This window comes from Daucus carota, chromosome 6 (assembly GCF_001625215.2).
Source record: "Daucus carota subsp. sativus chromosome 6, DH1 v3.0, whole genome shotgun sequence".
Taxonomy (NCBI): Eukaryota; Viridiplantae; Streptophyta; class Magnoliopsida; order Apiales; family Apiaceae; genus Daucus; species Daucus carota.
Genome location: NC_030386.2, coordinates 14,907,590 through 14,928,171, shown reverse-complemented (window position 1 = coordinate 14,928,171; position 20,582 = coordinate 14,907,590). Strand labels below are relative to the sequence as shown.

At 33.4% G+C, this 20,582-nt stretch overlaps 2 protein-coding genes across 2 annotated transcripts; both read right to left on the bottom strand.

Annotated features, from left to right (window-relative positions):
- Positions 1-290: 290 nt before the first annotated feature.
- LOC108225911 (alpha-1,3-arabinosyltransferase XAT3-like) lies at positions 291-1,851 on the bottom strand. Its single transcript, XM_017400864.1, has 3 exons — positions 1,731-1,851; positions 1,547-1,648; positions 291-1,468 (listed from the first exon to the last, which is right to left on the bottom strand). Exons 1-3 carry the CDS (start codon positions 1,849-1,851, stop codon positions 291-293), a joined length of 1,401 nt encoding a protein of 466 aa, XP_017256353.1.
- Positions 1,852-3,342: 1,491 nt separating this feature from the next.
- Positions 3,343-8,171, bottom strand: LOC108226870 (phosphatidate cytidylyltransferase 1-like). The gene is made up of 11 exons (XM_017401864.2): positions 8,052-8,171; positions 7,370-7,617; positions 6,995-7,146; positions 6,696-6,837; positions 5,868-6,024; positions 5,368-5,415; positions 5,210-5,284; positions 4,388-4,516; positions 4,247-4,303; positions 3,787-3,870; positions 3,343-3,688 (listed from the first exon to the last, which is right to left on the bottom strand). The coding sequence occupies exons 1-11, from the start codon at positions 8,118-8,120 to the stop codon at positions 3,599-3,601; spliced, it is 1,251 nt and encodes a 416-aa protein (XP_017257353.1). The 5' UTR covers positions 8,121-8,171; the 3' UTR covers positions 3,343-3,598.
- Between the last annotated feature and the right edge of the window lie 12,411 nt (positions 8,172-20,582).

Genomic DNA, 20,582 nt, shown 5'->3' with positions numbered 1-20,582 from the left:
GAGAAAAAGTTCATGATCCATAAGTTCATATAATTCCTCATATGAGATTGGCGTTTGACGAGTTCGTATAGCAGATGCGATTGAGTGATATTGGATACCTAGCCCACTTTATGCTTTGATGACAAGTTCCATGATTGTAATGTCAATGTGACACAAAATACTTGGATCAGTTAGTAATTATTGCATGGCTAACCTGATTGGCTCAGTGAACAAACCACATATTTGATCCTTAGAGTGTTTTATTAAATTCAAGAAGCATAGATAATGTTGAATCATTTACAAACTCATTCTCAAGGAGCTAAACTGTCATGTCCAAGAAGTTGACGAGCTTTAACAAGAGTCTCCCTGAACCTGGAAATATTAATCTTTATGTTTTGCCCGATTACATAAAGAGCCCTTCCTGCTTGAAAATTTTTAGCAAATAAAGACACTGGATCTGCAATAACAGGATCATCGCGACTGTACTTATCAAGAAGCGAGCTCTCCTCTGGTTGAATTTTGTATTCCAGGTAATGAAGTCCCATGACTGGTGTTGGTTTACCAAAATACGCAGCTGATGCCCAATCCAGCCCTAGCGGCACCACTTGCACCACTACCGCGCCAAAAGGCAAAAACAATTCATTCGTTAAACCAGCGCCATGAGCTCCCACCATAACACTGCATGAGCTCACTAGTTTTGAAAATGTGGTTAAATTGGATGTCTGATTAGGCCCTGCAATGACCACTTCAAATCCTAATTCTTCCATAGTGTTTACCATTTCTTCTTGGTTCAAAAATCTTCTTGATTTCACTCGGGAAATGAGAAGTAACTTGGGCTTTTGTGTATCCACATGAAACTCCTTGAGATTGTATGTTTCTCTTAGAAACTGCTTGAAGTCTAACATGGAGTAGCCTCCTGGATTTATGCTGCTGGAAGTATTTATAGATAGAAAATTATGGAACCTGAGTCCGACCACTGCTCCTGCAGGGAAGCAATGGACGCTTCCATTTATGGCCGGATTCATAACTTGATAGCCCGACAAATGTGACAGAATTTTCCCAAATCTTCTCACAAATGAAGGGTTGTAGTCCAAGAGTATAAACTGCACATTGGATTGAAAATGACGAGACGTGATGTACAAAGGAATGATAACCTCATTGAATTCATGGAACAAGTTTCCCCTGAAGCCACTGGAGGAAAATATAACTGCAGGGACCGTATGATTATACTGACAAGCTGGCAAACTGGTCCTGTTTTGCTGCATTATCTGAACTCGTGTCGTATGTGCCAGAGTTTTCTTAGAATGTTGCCATGCATATGGCTTTATAATCGCCATTACATCTTGTGGACGCGTCTGATTTAGCAGCATCTGCACATCCATTCTTGTAGTATCAATCCTTAATAATGGTTCACTGGCAACACAAACTTTCGAGTAGAAATCGACATCACATGCAAATCCATTAGCTTCAAGCTTGCCTTGATCATCTCCTGTCAATTTCAAAAAATTCAGTATCTAATTTTCAAAATTCTCTGTGCATAACAAATAAAGGAACTAAATTAAGCAACCTTTTAGTAGCTTTCTTAAACTAGGCTTGAACGATTCCTGACATTTAATCGCTTCAGTTAACGTGTTGTCGCTAACTTTCCAGTTTGCTAAATGTTGCATCCCTGCAGTTTACAACAGTGTCAGAAAAGTCATCATAATAGTTATCAAAGTTGGAAATAAGAGTGAAACAAATGAAGGGATTACATTTGTTGAAGGGAAGAGAAATTGATGCAAATAGATGTAATTGCGTGTAAAGCAGAGTGATTAGAAGCAACAACACTAATGGAGTTGCACCAGAAAGAAGCCTTTTATGTTTCTTCTCCATCTTCTTATTACATCTCATAAGTTAATGGACAGTTCTGACAAAAAAAAGCTAATAGATAGCTGTTCTTATGGATTTGCATAAAGCTTTATACTTGATGTTATCTGCTGTATTTAATGTAGATAATAACTCTATGCAGATTCTTTTAAAATTTTTAATAGAAAAGGATATCTGCCAGATTTTGTTCAATTTATTTCTCCGATTCGGTGAATCTTGTGATTTTTATTTGGCGAAATATAGTGCTCTCAATCTCCTTGAGTATTATTTCACGAGTATTGACTTTTGACTCTTTAAAAATAATATCATAAACTTTTTACTAAATAAAAATGTTTATGAGAAAATTATTTTTGAAGCATTAAAAATATTAGTTTTAGTTATTGACATGTGGAAAATTAAAGACTGTTAGAAAATATTATTAATTTGGAGTGAATGAGATGGTTTGTAATATTGATTTTTAAAACATTAGTAGCTTTGTCCCTTGGTATTAGCTTCTATCTTTTTTGTTGTCATTTTAGCTTTCAGAATTTTGAATGTTAACGGTTTTATTTAAAAATTTAACAAGCGCCATTCTTTATATTTTATATCATTACAAACTTATCTGCTAGGAAAAATTAAGCAAATAATCACAAGAAAAGACAATAGAAAATATATTTAGTAATACTTGAGTCTTATTTATGTATAATTTCATAATAAAATAATTAACACCACTTTGATATCTTCTCCACATAATAGATATATATCATATAGCAAAATTTGTGGCAATATATGTGTTTTCTTGTATAATATATCATATAATGTCATAGTTTGTTTTTAGTAATATTTATTTGTGATGGTGAGGGTTCAGCATAGCTATAAGTGCTACATAGCAATATACAATGGGGGTGTTTGTTTGCAAGAAGCAAACGTTGCTTCTTGCTTCTGCTTCTCTTGACCCGTTTGTGTAAAGAAGTAGAAGCACTTTTAAGAAGTTGAGAATGCTAGCTTCTATCTCACAACTTCTGCTTTTTTTCCAAACACTTTATTAACTTATTTACTTCTCACTTCTACACCACTTCTTTACTATAAGCAAAAAATCACTTCTTTTAAGCTAATCCAAACGGCCTCAATATACATATTATGGCCGGGCTTCTTGGAGATGCTCTTAGACACGAGATGCTCTTAGACATTAGGCACTAGGAGCCCGTGTTCCTTTAAAAAGTAAATGCTTCTAAGAGGGCTGCTTGTTCCAGATGAGGTGCAAGTTACCTGAGAGGTGTCCAGGGATGTAAGATGGTTTGAGAAGTACAGTATTCTGGTTTGTTATATTTCTCTAGTATCCAGGCTTCAGATTCTTCAACTACTGGTGCATGCACTTTTATATCATTGTTTCTGAAGACGTGCAAACTCCTACCGGGGTTAGAACTAATTAGATTGGTGGTACTGACAGCTCGGCTCGATGCAACAAACCTGTTTATGTCATTGTTACTCGTTATGACCACTCTGCTTCTCCTAGATATATCATTCGAATGTTATAACTGGTACTGGCATAATACAAATGTATTGTACTCTCTTATGGTTAAGTTAATTGTATAAAGAAGAGGCAAGAGGGAGGAAGGGTTTTCAACTACCAGACTACTGTTTGATTTTAAACATCACTATATGGATTCTTTTGTAAAGGCAAAATATATCCTATGCTCATTGTATGTCTCCTGTAATTTCCTAATTTGATTTTAGAGGAAAAAGCAACAAAATAAAAATAAATATAGCTGCTTCAAATTGTTCCAAATTGCCTCTCCGCCAAAACCAGCTCCAGTTTCTTTAGCAACTCTTTCTGTTCCTCAAAAGTAAGGCTCCTTAAAATCTGTAACACCAGAAATTAGCGAGTTATTCAGAAGCTGAATGCAACAATTTTAAGGGGTATTGGTCCTTGCCCCCAGTTTGGAATATTAACAGACTCACCTGGTCCAGAATAATCTCCACGGGATAAGTCTGAGGGATTATGAATGATTGGATATATATGTATGCAAAAACCGCCATCACCATCTGTAGATATAAGCAAATATCAACCTTACCACTATAAATTGTAGATCAATTAGAAGCTGAACATCATCTATAAATTTAAAAATTAAAATCTATCTATAACGTTTGGATCTGAGAGATGTATTTGTAGGGAAGAGAATCTGAAATTAAACTCTCCAGTCTGTGATCTCGATGACCCTGATAATGTCTGATAAAAGAAGTTACATGTTATACTTGCAAAAACATTAAAAGAAAAGCGTGTTGAGTTCTTGTCCATGTCTACATCCTTGCGAATAACCAAATAATATAGCAAGTAAATTGAGTCGGTAGGATTAATATGTGTTAAGAATATGTTAAAGTCTAGAATTTGGCCTCATGCATTACTGTAGCAGTACATTACCTGGCAGTCCATTCTATCAGTAAAACCGCCATGTCCAGGTATACTATAACCAAAATCCTGGAAATATAGGATGATTATGTATACAACAGTAATTTCATAATTTTAGCAATTTACAACCATGTAGTGGAAATGATAAGTTACCTTGATGTTAAAAGCTCTTTTGAAACCGCTGGCAAAGAAGCCCCCAAAAGGGGCTATAATGGATGCAAATAAACCAAAACACAAAGCATGCCATTGCACTGGCAGCACTGAAATCTCTTTCCAAAGAAACTGCAAAACCACAGTAGATGACGTTGGTCTTTGTTGAAATAAATAACGAACATAATATCTAAAATGAAATAGGGTTCATAGATGTTAAATGTTACACTCAATATCTGGCACCAAAATCAAAAAGAGTTTTCATTATGTAAATTTGATTAACAATATACTGTTACTCCGGCTTGCTTACACCTACACTTTGAGAATTTTAATCTATAATTTAGAACAAACATGTAAGGGTAGTCGATGCATCTTGTTAAACATAGTGAAGTATTGAGAATCCCAATATTTCATTGGATCAAGAAAGAAGAGTAGTAGGTCTCTATAAGTAAGACCTTGATCTATCAAATCAGAAGAGCAAATCTAGTACTCCATGAATAATCTGTTACTGTAAATTTATCATACTTCATAAACACCATTGACAAAGAATACTTGACAGGAAATTCAATGAATTCCAAAACTAAGTCCTTTTCTTACAAGGAATTCATATTATTCATGACATGCAAACTACATTCATGAGAACACTTAAATTTAGTATTTCAGTCACCCTCTTTAATGCAATTTTATTGTCTGCAAAAAGACAATAAAACTGGTAATTAGCAAGAAAAAACTTCAATCTCAGGTTGAACTACAATGCATTATACCTTCTCTCATTTTTATAAAAAATTGTTTCCTTCCGTGCAAAGCAGTCTAACTACAACTTACCCATCTAGGTAATGGATAATATTCTGGCTTAAAAAGTGGGCCAGGATCACATTGAAGCCATCCTGTTGATAAATCCTGCAAAGATTTTACTAGATAACTTATTAGATCAGTTTTAGAGCTGCATATTTCCCAGAGCGTAGGAACCTTTGAAAGGTTACCTTCCTCCGACATGTTAACCACTGGAAGCCACCAAGGATGTTTGCAAACTGCGTATAATATAAATGTTAAATTAACACATATTATTTCAGGAACTGCAAAATCAAACAGTATCAAGAAGCACCAAAAACAAAAATATGCTAAATGGAGAGAACATTACATACCACTTAATTATAAAAATCACGACTTATTTGAGTAATGAGCATATATTAAAAGAGGTCAGGAGAGGAAGATTGAACTTTATTAACAAAGTCTATTAGGCATGGTAATTAACATAACAAAAACCTACTTCCTCAGTTCTAAAACAGTGGTAGAAGGCAATATTACTTAATATAGATCAGAGTACTGAGACTCTTTTTTACAACATCACATTGGACCCCAAGCATAGGTCACATTGGAGTCAGTTGATTGAAATGCATAATATTAACTGAATAAATGAAAGCTAAGGGAAGGAACTTTGGAGATGCTTGTGATGATTTTAACTATTGACGATTCTTCTCACCACAAAAGCTGATATCATGGTTGCAACGGATGCTCCAATAAAACCTTCCCATGTCTTCTTCGGTGAAAGCTTTATTAAAGGGGTTTTTCCAAAGAAAAACCCAAAGAAGTAAGCAGCTATGTCATTGATAGCAATAAGTAGTGCTGGGAAAACAAACCTGCATGAAAATTCGAATTGCAGGTGAATGAAACTTAGTCAATTGTGTAGAAATCAAATATTAGTAAGCGAAAGTCATTTAATATCACTTACAAAATCAAAGTACTAGGAGTTGGTATAATCATATAATTGTTTTCTTCCTCAAATCGGTTAATTGACAAACATGTTCCTTTTAATGAAAGAAAAGGCACAACTTCGATTGCTACGCTTCTCTTTATTTTCATATTTCAACAAATATTACTGATTAAATATGGAAGAAGTTAACATTAGACACCAAAAACATTTGGGCAGGCAAGGGAAGCATCATTGATCGTGAAATAGGCTCAGACTAAGGTTTTGTTCACTTTTATGAAATGAAATTATGAGAAAATTAGATGAAATTTGTACTCTTTCACGCTGGGCTGTTTTTATTTCAATTTGTTCCTTCTCCCATATCTTTGCAAACAATTTAAACTAAGTCTCTAACCCACCAACTTCAGAAGGAACATTAATTCTCCCTCTCTCATATGCCCTTCAAACTTCATCATAGAAAGTTTCTACTCCCTCGTGTTCTTCACCATTCTCTTTATTTTCATTCCAAGTTTTCTTATTAAACATTGTGCATAATGTTTCATAATTACAATCCATTCTCATCAAGTAAACACAATATAAGAGATTTAGTGACTGTATTACCAGAATATTCCTTCAAAAATATTGCCCACTGTTAAAGAGGACTGACTGAATACGACAATGAGAATCATGTGTGTCCATGCATATTGACTAAACTGATACTTGTACATCTTCTTTTTCAGTGTAAGAATGAACCACACAAATCCTGTAGCAAAAACGAGTAAGTGCTATATAGTCAAGAATTTCATGATGATCCCTTGCCCATATTTAAAAACAGAACGAAACACAAGATAGATAATAAATTGTCTACAACTTAATTATATGCAAAATACAATTAAATATAACCAGATATATTAACAAACCTGCTATATATAAAAAATAGCAGATGACCATCTGATACTTGATAAGACCGCTCACAAGCTTATATAAGAATTTATCAGAAGTGACAGTATTGACGAGTTGTTGACTTAAGATGCGCCCATAAACATAGAGCATAGCTGTGAAGAAAAAATGCCTGTGACAAGTATAATATACCGCATGAACAAATCAGTTATGTATTTATAAAAATTTTAATTTTTAAAAGTTGTATCATTTATAATCTGGATACTGGAATTATGATCTGAATACTGATGATCTTGAAATCCTGATCATAGCTTTTAATTAGATAAGAAATTAAAACTAGGCTAGTTATCATAGCTTTTAATTAGATAAGAAATTAAAACTAGGCTAGTTCTCACCAATTCAGGAGCCTAAAGCCAGGAAGACACCTGTTTTCATGAGCTCTTCTAAGTAAATTGAACAGTTCCGCCACCATTAGTATTTGTATAACAATGACCATTGCACAAATATAAAGATGACCTAGGTAAACGATCAAGATGAATCCCACGAGCATCCACAAAGCAGAATATACACGGATTCGCATCGATTTATATTTCTCAGTATCATTGATAAGCAAAGGTGTTCCATTAGTAATATCAGGTATGGCCTGAAAGCAAAAAATAACAGTATTTTGTATTATGTGGTAATCAAAAAAATTTAATTAACTATCTAATCCAAGTCATCTAACAAGATGCAAGGTTACTTGACAACATTTTGTAAATCAAAAATGAAGGGGAAAAATGGTTTGGGGAATATATAGCAGACATGCATGTTCAATAATTGACTAGATTTTGCTTGATGTGTATCAATTGCGATGTTCTCGTGCTTAAGCACCATATCAAATCAATGACACAACTCTTTTAGCTTCATATAAATTATGGTCCAACACATAGATAATTTTTTATCATAATATCTTTGCCTTATTGTAGCGAATATATTAGATACATTTTTTATGCAACATCTAGTATTTACATTTCTCCATATATATTATTATCTAAACAGGATGAATATACTGTAAGTAATCATTTATTTGCAACCAACCTCACTTGACCGTCTACGATGCCGAGCTCTAGGTGTAGACGGATTACTGTGATTATTACTTTTCTGCATTATTGGAGAATATATCCCTCAGTCTCAACAGCTTCCAAAAGCACATGCATCTGAAAACCAATCTGGAGGACAAGTTTGCAACATTGTTAGAACTGATCAAGAAGATAATAGTTGTGTGTATATGTGTGATAATTTATTCTGTTTAAATGCTAGGCTTTAGAATGGCATGAAATCACACAAGAAAATAAGCGAAACCACGTCCTTTTAGTACATAGATTTCATCTACCAAGTAATGTGATTTGTATCCAAACTCTTGTCAATCTACCCATTCTCTGCGAAGATAGATCATATTCCATTGTTCTTCAAGCCTTCCTAAACCTTGTCCTACCTCACTAAAATTCTTCCTGAATCCATTTATTGCAAATTACTAGGTTCTGCCAATATGTGCAAAGCAATATCAACATCTTAATTAGTAAATTACACGCTAATTAAATGTTAAAGCACTTATCCATCATTAGTGAGGAAAAATTAATCAATGTGAGGAAAAATTCAAGAAATGTCACGATCTACGAGAAAGAAAAGCTACACACTGGCCATAACTTGATCATGATCCTCTAAATTTCAATGGAACATGCAGCAGCATATATACACTAATGCCTTCAAAAATTATAATGTAATCGTAAGATCAGACAGTTGGTTCGAAAAAGGCGTTAAAATGTTTATGATCATCATGTAAATAAATTACAATGAAATGAGATACATATATAAAGAAGAACGAAATGTGAGAGTGATTGTTGTTAAATAAAGACGAAGAAAATATATCTTACACGATTTGAATCCTTTCTGAGAAATGATGATGGCATGTGGCGATCAATTACTGCTGTAACATTGCTACTTGAAATCTCACTCATGAATCTGTTGACAAGATGAAGGTCATTTTTGTGTGTTTTTCTTTTAAGTTGTTTCAAATCCACATAACTTGCCAGAACACAACACATACTCCGGTTCAGTAGTGACACGTCATTACACAATTATTACTAGTTTATTTTTACTCCCAAAAAATATACTCTGTCAACTCTTACATTTTCATTCTTACTTAATTTCTCCGGTTTTTTAACTTGAAATCTACTTTTCCAAGATTTATATAGTATAATACTCAGTATAATTTCATTTGATTTTATTTTTTGAATAAAAATTTGAACGTTTATTCAGAGAACAAAATTTAAAAAAAAAATCATGGAACTACTATACTTTATACATATATTAAAATACGTGTTAAAAATAACACAAAGAACCTACCGAGATAAAGGGGTATGAGTTAGGTTCTGTATTTAAGCCGGAGTCTTGGAACACCGGTTATAATATTTTACTTTATCATAAATATAATTTTTGACCATCGAAATTTATATTAATCATTTATAAGTGATCTTAAACATTATTATCAATTAATCGTTAATATCTTCAATTTTAGTATTCATTTAGATCATTATTCGGTTTATTAATTATATTATGGAAAACTACGTCATTTAATTTATAAAATTTATTTTTGTGCATGTTAATTATGTTATAGGAATATAATATTCTTGGGATGTTTTAAAATAATGTAAAACAGAAAAAATTAAAACTGAAACTATTAAATGTATTAATTCAATTTTGAAGAATGAGAACTTCGATTTGTAACTTTACTCTTCGCTATAACATATATCTTTGATCATTTAGTATATCCTTCCCAAAAATTCCTCTAACTTTATCCCACTTTTAATTTATATAAGTGTAAATAGAACTTATTGTATCAAAAATAACTGTTTATACTCCCATCCCATTTTCAATTTATGTAATTATAAATATAACTTATTTTACCGAAATACACTTTTTACATCTCAAAATACTAGTCTTGTTTAATAAAAAAATATATATCATACTATTTGTCCTCTCCCAAACCAATACAACCGATACATGATTTTTATAACGTATTTTCTGGTGTGTACCCGTGCCAACCACTTTTGAAGTAGGTGGTGGATTCCAGTGATTACAATCTAATTAATAATAATGAGTCTCTACATTATATACAAAAATCTTTATCAATACAATTCATCCACCTCAACAAAAAATTTTGTTAGTGTGTTCATGTGCACACACTGGAAAAACTTTTTTTAGAATTCCAGTATTACTCACAATTCCACACAACACCAATCAATACTCACAATTCCACACAACACCAATCAATACTCACAATTCCACACAACACCAATCAATACTCATTGAGGATAAAATAAATAGAAAAAAGGGCACCATTCTCTCTATTTTTTTATTTGACGTTTTATTTGTGATACAAACTTTTAAGTGTTTTGACCGGATAGTTAAAAATATTATTTTTAAATATTTATTTTTCTGATTAGATATATATAATTAAAATTTTAATTCACAAAAAAATAATCAAAAATAATAACTTGGGTCTGGTCAACCCACCTAAAGATGTGTGTCAAAAATAAAAATGTCAAATAAAAAAACATAGTGGGCAAGTTAGAGTCATGTTTGTAATTAATATTATAAGAAAACATAGCTAAATTCTCTGTATACTCCCAGCATTTTAAAATAACAGACGCTTTGACTTTTTGCACATACGTGAAGTGTAAAGAAATAAACTTCTATACAATATTTCCAATATTTCCAAAATTTAAAATTTTATAAAATTGTTATGAAGACAAATTTAAATTATAATTAACTGACAAACAGTGTCTTATCAATATGATATTTGAATTTCTTTTGTTTAGTAACATATTTATATATCATATTTACAAAATTATAATTAAAAAATTTAAATTAAAAATACATGTTAGAAAAAAATCATATATACCCGTTTTACTGGTATATAACAGGAATAAGAAGCTGCTTCCTTTTATTGATCCGTTTATGTAAACAAACGGAAGCAAGTTAAAGAAATTAAGAATACTAGACCTTCCCTCACCGCTTTTGCTTCTTTTTTTTTCAAACAATTTATTTAATTATTTACTTCTCACTTATACTCCATTTTTTTAATTTAAGTAAGATGTCACTTTTTTAAAACAAAGGATTTGTCTAGTGTGTGTGCCCATGCGCACATGCTAAGTACTAAAATCTATGAATTTGAATTTTTTTTATTCGTGTGGTCGTTGTAAATGCAGGGGTCCACTATTGTCAAAGAGGTGTAAGCTAATCAAAACAAGAGAAATTTATTAAATTCTGTGACTATTGTGTTCTCGTGAACACACCATAAAAAAACCGTCAAACTAAACCAATGTTAGGTCCAAAGTATCGTAGAAGGGGGGGTTGAATACGATACTCACTACAATTTAAAATTCTTTCGAATCTTGCGGATAAATAAATTGCAGTCCTGTAATGGGTTTCGTGTTCCGGATATTTATTGGGTCGGTTTCTGAGGATATGAAAATATTAAACCAACACACAATATTTTCCAAGGTATATCTGTATATTGATAAATACCTCGAAGGTGCTATAAATCCAAACCCGAAGGTTCGGCTACAATGACCACTACTCTCAATATTACAAACTCTAACCACTACTGATATTTCTATTACAAAGCTAGGCTAGGGTGTGTGTATAGTGGGAGTAGCCGTGCAGAGCACTTGGCCATTTCATCCCGAAGGATAATGTAAATTGTGAGAACCACAATCACATATTTATAGGCTTTCATAAACTAACCATGGTTAACGAGTTCGTCCTGGACGACTTGAGTTCGTCCTGGACGGATTCGATTTAACAAAATAAATCTAACTCAGAATATACAAAGGGGTGGCGCAACTTACATATACATATATATGTATATATATATATAAATCAAAGTTGCGCCTCAAATACATTCCACCTTTACAGAAGTCAAACTTTGCGCCACTTCAGTCAACAGTTGCGCCATACAAGAAGGGAAGAGTGTGCATCCTTACTTAGCCACAAAACGGAGTGGATGTCAAGCGCAAGTTTTGACTAAGTCAAACTTTGCGCTTTGACACAGTCAAAACTTGCGCCCCTTCAAGAGATGTACCCCTGTATGACTTAGAAAGATTTAAGCACAGGAAAGTTGCGCTTTGACTTTCCTAGTCAATAGTTGCGCTTTCAGAGGGATGTTGTATGTACAACATATACTTGGAAAAATCTAAGTACTGGAAGATTATTGAGGCGCAAACTTTGACTTTAGTCAAAGTTTGCGCTTCAACAAATGTTGGCGCCTCCCTGTAGTGTACTTAGACTAGTTCTTGACTTCCAAACATGCATCACTTTATATATAAATATATATATAAATAATTGTGTTTAATTAATTACTTGAATTAATTATATTCAAGTAATTCACAATTAATATATATATATATTCATATATATATCTATAATAAGTTCCTTGGCCATATTCTGGAGCAGCTCGATTGACTTGAGTATGCTCCATCCATATATTTATATTATATTATATTCATAATATTATATAAATATATGTATAAATAAAGATATATATATAAATGTATATAAATAACATTTATATAAACATATAGTAATATATATATATACATATATTTAAATATATTCTCATATATTTAAATATATATAATATAAATAAAATTATATGTAAATATAAATATAAATATATATAGGGATATATATATAATTACTTATAGATATAAATATATACATATTTATGCACATAATATAATATATATATATATATATACACTTAAATATATAAGTGTTTATGTAAAATATAAATTCATATACTATATACATATATATTTATTTAAATATATATACATATAAATATACATATACATATGTTTAAAAACATATATACATATATATTATATATATTATATTTAATTAAATATACATATATACATATATAATTATATTTGTACATATACAAATATATAAGTGCACACATATATAAAATGTCACTTCCTGATATGGCTTTCTGTGGAAGCTTTGACATATGGCATTTGAGCAGTAAGCTTTGGCATAGCTGGCATTTGACTTGGCTTGGCTTGGCTTTGGAACAAATGACTTGATATAACTGGATCAATTCTTCGATCGATAAATACTTTGCAAAGCTCCGTACGTGCTGACGCTTAGTGCACTGGTCTGGTTCACAAGCGACTAACACTGAAGTCAAACATTGTACCTTCTTTGTCAGCAAACATTGATCAGTCGGTTCCGGGTTAGTTTATGCTTCAGTTTGTTGATTATAAATAACCAACCAAGATATATAGAAATATCTTGCTTCAGGGGTTGCACTGAAATCTTTCGAGTACTTGGACAACATCTTCATTGCTTCCACAATCTTGAATACTTCAATCTTTATTCTTCACTGAGGCATGAACATATTAATGAACTTCTTCCAGTGAACTTATTCCTTCAAGAATGTAGATGGCTTCTTCAACCTTTGTCTTCGTATCTTCCGATTCCGGTGCAGGCGTAGTGTTATTTACTTGTCCTGTTCTATTGTTGAGTTATCATCCCTATGTAACAGATAGGGTTGTCTTTACATTTAGACTTACAATCTCCCCCTATTTGTTTGTTAATCATAACAAGCAAATCCTCTGGAGGATAACTCAACTAACACTAGAAAAAGTAAAATCCTGGACTAGTAAATAATGCTACAAAGTTTCTGGATCATATAATACATTTCCAGATTTCATGAATAGAAACAACAGATGTGCATATCACCTGTATTTCCTTGGTTCTTGCTTACCTGCCAGATAATCCTCATAGTCTGTCTTGAAGAGAATTCAAAACATTCCATTATGCAAAGAACAATCAGCAGCTTCATTGAATTCTTCAGTGGTAATGAATAAGTTCCTGTCTACCACTTACTGAAGAGTAGATGTATCACCTTATACTTCTCCTCCCGCTACCTTGATCAGGTTCCCCTTAGTGATAAGTAGTTGTCTCCCCTTAGATGAAAGATCAATCCTCCTCCTTAGTTGAAAGAAGAATCTCCCCCTCAGTAGTTCACAGCTAAAGAGTAGTTTAATCCTCCTTAGTTGTAGACAGCTAAAGAAAGCTAACTTACTTTTTCTTCCCCCTTTCATAAATTCTCCCCCTAAATATATTCTCCCCCTTAGTTGTGGAATCCTCCGAGGATATGTGGTATCAAATAGGTCAAGGAACGTGTACAATACTTCCTGTACCAAAAGATAATCTCCCCATAGAGAACTAAACAACGCTAAAGCTGGGGTCGAAGAAAGAGTTCAGAAGAATGGTTTACTTTGATTGGGTTGGTCCCTATGCTGAAAGAATAGGTTCCAAACGGAAAAGTAAGGAATAAAAACTGACATTCCAGTAACAACATCCACTTTGTCTTTAGGTATAAATTTGGTAATTAGTGGGTGTCTCACTAAAATGTTCTGCAGGTGTATCACTCAACACTCAATTTTCTCTCGGTTTTTGGGTAAGGGTGTCACTCACGAGTTCTGTAAGTGTATCCCTCCACACAAATACTGAGCTTCCAAAATGCTGAGTACCTGCAAGAAAATCACCTTAGCCACCCTTAAAGGGGGTCACCGGTGGTGCAATGGGAGTTCATAATTCCCAGTCCCTGCAGACTCATCAGATAAATCCGAATCATGGTCGATAAGTTGCCAACCACTAAGTGGCTTATCCAATTAAGGATCCAGAGTTGTTTGCTCTGGGAGGTTAGACAAAGGCTTAATTTTGGCAAAGGCCTAAGTCCTCCTCAATGTCTGTGAGGACACTTGATTCAAGAGAATCATCAACCATAAGTTCACAACCATGAAATGGAATGAACCGTAGTTGCTTCCGTCAATTCTTTCAACAACTTGTGAGCTTTCAATACCAATTATTATTATATGTACCTCACAAGTGTTTCACTCTTCTCAAAATCCTATGTGTTTGCACTCACTCATGCTCACATATTTCTCATTCTGATGTCTCACTGGTTCTTCTCAGAATCTCACCAAGTGTTTAACTCTCAGTGTTTGGCTCACAGTGTTTCTCTCAGCACTCAAAGTATGGTCTTCTGTACCTGCATGAGAAAATCACCATAGCCCCTTCAAGAGAGGTCACTGGCGGTGCAATGGGGTTTCGCAAATCCCCGATCCTCAACTGACTCATCAACAAATTGACTCATAGTCAGAGAGTTGCCGATCTCCTATAAATAGGAAATCCATTCCGATTGGATCCAGATCTGTTCTTATCTGGGGAGGGAGACGAGAATCCTGAAAATTTGGCAATTGAGATCCTCGTTTCCTCCTTACACCTGTAAAGGCATCAACCATCTTATTTATCGTAAAATGGTAAATGAAGAAGTTGCTTCTGAAACAAAACCTTTAACCTTACTGTGCACTCTCTTGTATTGTGTCCATAAGATTTTCTGTTTAGGTTCTTCATCAGAGTGATTACTGATGATGTGCTTGACTCAATACAAGATGCTCTGGCTGACGAGCGAATTTCAATGGACTCATCCTGTTGAGAGAATGATTCCAGAGACTGTTGTATTGCCTTTTCAGCTCTATATTCTTTTGAGAGAATACAGATGAGCAACAGTTACCTCAATTTTGAAAACACCTTTTCTCCTTGAGAGGTAGAGCTGTGGGTACACTATCCCTCACATCCTTATTTGCTGCAACGAGTACAGTTTCTCCCTCATTGACCTCTAGTCTAATAAGTTCCTTATTACTCCAGGGAAAAGTTGGGATGTGTTCTGAATTTGGTTTTATAGTCTGGGATAAAGATTGTTGGTTTTCAACCTTATGACTATCTAGGAAAGCCAAGAGGATGATAAAGTTCCGAAGAACAGAATGAGATATAAATGCACTTTGGAAAGTCTATGATTTTGAATGAAAGCATTGCATTTTATCTTTTGAGAAAAATGAACCAGTTGTGAGTGTAAAATGATTTTCATAAAGAATGACAATCACAACCGATGAAAGAATCAAAGTTTTCCTTTAAAAACTGGTTTGAGTACGAGAGTCTGAATCTATGCATAAAAGGTTTAAATGAACTTGTCTTTGAAAAAGACACAGACTCCTGTTTCTCACTACAATTTTAAAAAGGAAACAAGAAAATTTATGCGCTACAGTGTATAAAGCACTCGCCACACTAATTAGTGAAAAGGCCTCATACTAGCACATCGTCAAAACAGACGCTGCAAGTGACAAAGATCACCAAGTACACAAATACAAGATAATCAATGTCTCGTCTTATGACGCTACATGTATAGATGCAAAATATTCTAAGAAATATTTATGAAATAGAGTAGTGGATACCAATTGTTAAAATCAATTGATAAGGAAATTTCTTTAAAGAAACTCACCACTCCAGAACATAAATATGAGACAGAATGAAGATTTTGTTGTCTCCCTTGTACTCAGAATATTAAACACCTAAAATATATTAGCACTAGTGGTTTTAAGAAATATGCAACAATATTTCACCAGTGCCAACACATCACAATTCATCCACAAATAAAACATCAATAAAGCATCAAAAATAGATACCAATTAAATATTTCAAAAATGAATTAATCATGCTTCTATTATTCTATCAAAGTCAATCATGAAACAAATAATCATATAATTGTCATGGATCACAATTTAACTAAGATAAAATAAAAATTACTTACGAAATATCATATAATTACCAGATAAGCAAATAACAACTAAAATCATGACAATCATACAATGATATTCGCAAGCCCAAGGGAAAGTTGAAGAAAAGTTCACGAGTCTTATACAGATAATCATTAAACACAAGTGAACTCACACAACTCCTCGCAGAAAAATATGACAATTAATATTAGTGATCTACATATAAGCATGCAAAAATATCACTAATACTAAAAGTATCACACCTATATGCAGTTAGACATGAAATAAAATACAAATTAATAAATCATCAAATATCTAACACACATAGCTATGCTTCAAATATATACACTAATATAAATGGATTCAGCCTAGAGAGAATCTAAGTAACTCCACAAATACTAGTATATCATGACTAAATTCTAACTAGATTCTAACCACATACCAATTACTGATACAAGTTACAAGTCTAGAAACAAATAAGTCATGCTTCAGATTTTATACCTATAAAAATGAATTCAACCTAGAAAATTATCCTAAGTATGTTCACAAATACAGATATATCACGACCAGATTATGACAAAGTTCTCTACTAGATACCAATTGTTAAAGAGGTATAGATCAAGAAAAATAACATAATTAAGTCATGCTTCATGTCATCTCTAATCATTTAAATCATGAACAAATAAGTCACTTAATTGTCATGCAACACAATTTAAATAATTTGAAATAACAAACACTCATGCTAAAACATATAATCACCATCTAAGCATGCAAAGCAATAAACATGGCAATCACATATACTAGCAAAAAGCACGAGGTACTGGATTTTAAATAAATTCACAAGTCATATGTATAGACAATTTAATACTCATGAATTCATTAAAGAAATACGATAGACATGCTCATGAAAGAAGTAATACCTTATAGAGAATATAGTATGTGATCTATTTGCAGTTAAATAAAGTGATAAGTTGAATACCTCTGAGACTTGACATTTCAGTTGATGTACCTTTCTTGTACTGATCAAGTCCAGTGGTTGTTGGCACAAGTCTTGGCAAGTCTAGAATCTTCCAAAATGCGCATATTCAAAAGATCTTTGACTTCCTTTTATTGCCATCATTCTTTAGGCTAGCTAGTAAACCATAAAGAATTGCAACTTTCCAACAAACTCATCATATCACTAATCTGCATTCACTTAGCAATTATCTTGCACAAGTGACGTTAGTCCACATATAATATAATCATGGTATCAAAGCACAGATAGTCATATTGTGTGTGCCTTGTATCATGAGAGGTAATATTTTGAATACCAAATATGACTCTAGCAAACAGATGTTAAAATAATATGCTAGTCAGAAGTCATACCATGTCTGTGACGATCATCAGGTGTTGGATAGCAACTTATAGAGAGCTGGTGAAGAAAGAGAATACAAATTCCATTGGATCTGCAACTGCAAAGTCCTTGAAATGTTGCATGAAGCTTCATCTTCTAGCTCACTGTAATATCCTGAACCCGAGTCTCGTCAATGGTGCTTTAGTTAAATCATGAAGGTCGTTGAGTCCCCTAAGATGTAGAGTCCTGAACTTGAAGATTCTGTTTCCATCATCTTCATAACCTTCTCCTTTAAAGTAACTCTAAGCAACCAATTTGGCTTGTCCCTCGTAACAGAGCCAAAATTATCCAGTTGGAATCTGAATACCCGACAAGTATTAAGTACTGAATTGTCTTTAGGTCAGGGTATATATCAGAATCCGCACAATCTGCTTTACAACTTGATTGAGATCATATTGTTGTGCAATCACTCAATCTGGATCCCTTTAAGAGCTTCTGAATCTTCCTTAAGTTTCACTTCAGATTGAAACCCAAAGAAATAACATCCTTTCACAATATCTCTCCTAGTCTTCACTTCACCATTCAAAACATTTAAGAACTAGAACCCGGGAATGATATTGACTTCAAACCCTTTGTCTAAGCAGATGCGTTCTTGATATGTCCTGTTCATCTTCAATGTGGTGTTGAGTTTGACTAGTGGATCCACCAAATGCTCCCCCTAAGCTGTTGCTGGGATCTCCTTAATAATCCTTATCCTTGCAAAGAGATTCTGCTTGGATCTGAATCGTTATTAAACCAATACTATCACCTTTAACAGCTTGGAGCAAAGTGTCGTTCAATGTCCCGTCTAGACTTACAATCACCTTCTATTGATCAATCACAGTCACCCTGTAGATTGTAGACTTCATAGAGTAGCCGAGGAAAATATTCTTTGAGCTTCAAATGCAAGAGTTGCAAAGAGGCATTTTCCTCCAAACACATACCAAGAGTTAGTGTTTGCTTCTGATTGGCCACTGACAAGAATGGTGTCTTTCTGGATTTATCAATGATCAGGGTTCATCTTGATCAACCTTCATTTGTGACGTCTCGTCCTTCGAACACATACGAACAACACGAAAGAATCTAGAGTAGTCAACGATCATCACAAAAAGATATCTGGCTTTGTTTGCAGACATGACATTAGCTGATCCATAGAATTCCATACTTATCATCTGAAGCGGCTCAGTAATGTTAGTCATGTCTTTGCTTCTGTGTGATGCTCCTTCGACTTCCCTATTGACATACCTCATAATCTTCATCCATAATGAATTCCAGATGAGGTAGTCCTCTCACCAAATCCCTTCTTACTAATAAAAAGAGCTCCTTGTTTTGACATACAAGTTTGAGAGCTTCAAGTGCCATAGCTAATACTCATCCGATGAAGCTTCACTATCAAAACAGTTCACTCCATCTTCAGTTGAAGTTACATATTAGCTACGAGCAAATTCAAATCCTTCCTGATTTGAGATAAAACACTATTCCATGAACTGACATACTGTCCTTTGTCAGAGAACAGTCTGATACTAGGAATTTGTGTGCTTTGACTCTTTCAAGAAAGATATGTTTCCATGATGACATTCCAGGAAAACAGGCATGTCCCGCAAGAGAATATTTGTTGTCATCTTTCAAAGATTATTGACGGAACTGCTCACACGATCACATTTGCTGACAGGGTACTTTTGGTAAATATATGATTTCAGCTACTCAGCAAACAGAGTGCACCAAAAATCATATGGAACATATGTAACCTGCAATCACAAATGGAAAGAATTCTATGGTCCCCAATCATAACTGGGTCTGGATGGATTAGAGATTTTTCTTTAACAGTGGTAACAGCAGAAGCAACCTTAACATGCTAATTCTTATTTAGACATTGCCCTAATGTGATTCTCAAACATGCTTTTCTAAAATCAATGCAAGTACAAAGACATGCATTCATGACATGAAAATAAGCAGACATGATGTTGAATACACATGGCAAACAATCAAAGATAAGACAAGAGCAAGACAGGCAGTTATGTAACTCAGAAGATTCAGTACTCTCTACTTAAACCAATTAACACAAGTGCAACAGGTATAAAGTAGAATTACATATATTCAATAATCTTCTAAGAGCATAAGAATCTGATTCCAATCTGTTGTTATATGGCATTATACTATCTCTATTACCTAAGTCAGTTTTAGATCTAACATGAAGTTCTAAAAGTTCTACTGACACAAGGTAGACATTCCATCATAGAACAAATAAATTCCTTAACAAACAATTCAGATAAATAAGCAAATCTAATTGTACTAGGGAATCTGAAAGTAAATGTTTTAACAAAGTTATATATGCTAGGATCATAACCCCTAAAACTAAGAGTCGTGTTCCAAAGGAAAGCTTCTACTCTCACAATTGCAAATAATCAGCTCCTAAATATTCATACACATGTTAAGAATCTGCTAAAGATACATGCACAAGATATCATCAATCCTAGTTACCAGAATAGTAATCTAGCATACTAGTTTAACATTATCTAATGTGATGCTATCATGCTTGTGCTTGTGTGTTAAGCAATTCTACTC

Excerpts from the sequence above, each read along its gene's own strand:
- LOC108225911 (XM_017400864.1), bottom strand. The coding sequence starts at position 1,851 with ATGGAGAAGAAACATAAAAGGCTTCTTTCTGGTGCAACTCCATTAGTG. Across the intron at positions 1,649-1,730 it reads TTCTCTTCCCTTCAACAAAT|GGATGCAACATTTAGCAAAC; the intron begins GTAATCCCTTCA and ends TGTAAACTGCAG. Across the intron at positions 1,469-1,546 it reads TTTAAGAAAGCTACTAAAAG|GAGATGATCAAGGCAAGCTT; the intron begins GTTGCTTAATTT and ends TGAAATTGACAG.
- LOC108226870 (XM_017401864.2), bottom strand. The coding sequence starts at position 8,120 with ATGCAGAAAAGTAATAATCACAGTAATCCGTCTACACCTAGAGCTCGG. Across the intron at positions 7,147-7,369 it reads GGCTTTAGGCTCCTGAATTG|GCATTTTTTCTTCACAGCTA; the intron begins GTGAGAACTAGC and ends TACTTGTCACAG. Across the intron at positions 4,517-5,209 it reads ATTATCCATTACCTAGATGG|TTTCTTTGGAAAGAGATTTC; the intron begins GTAAGTTGTAGT and ends GTGGTTTTGCAG.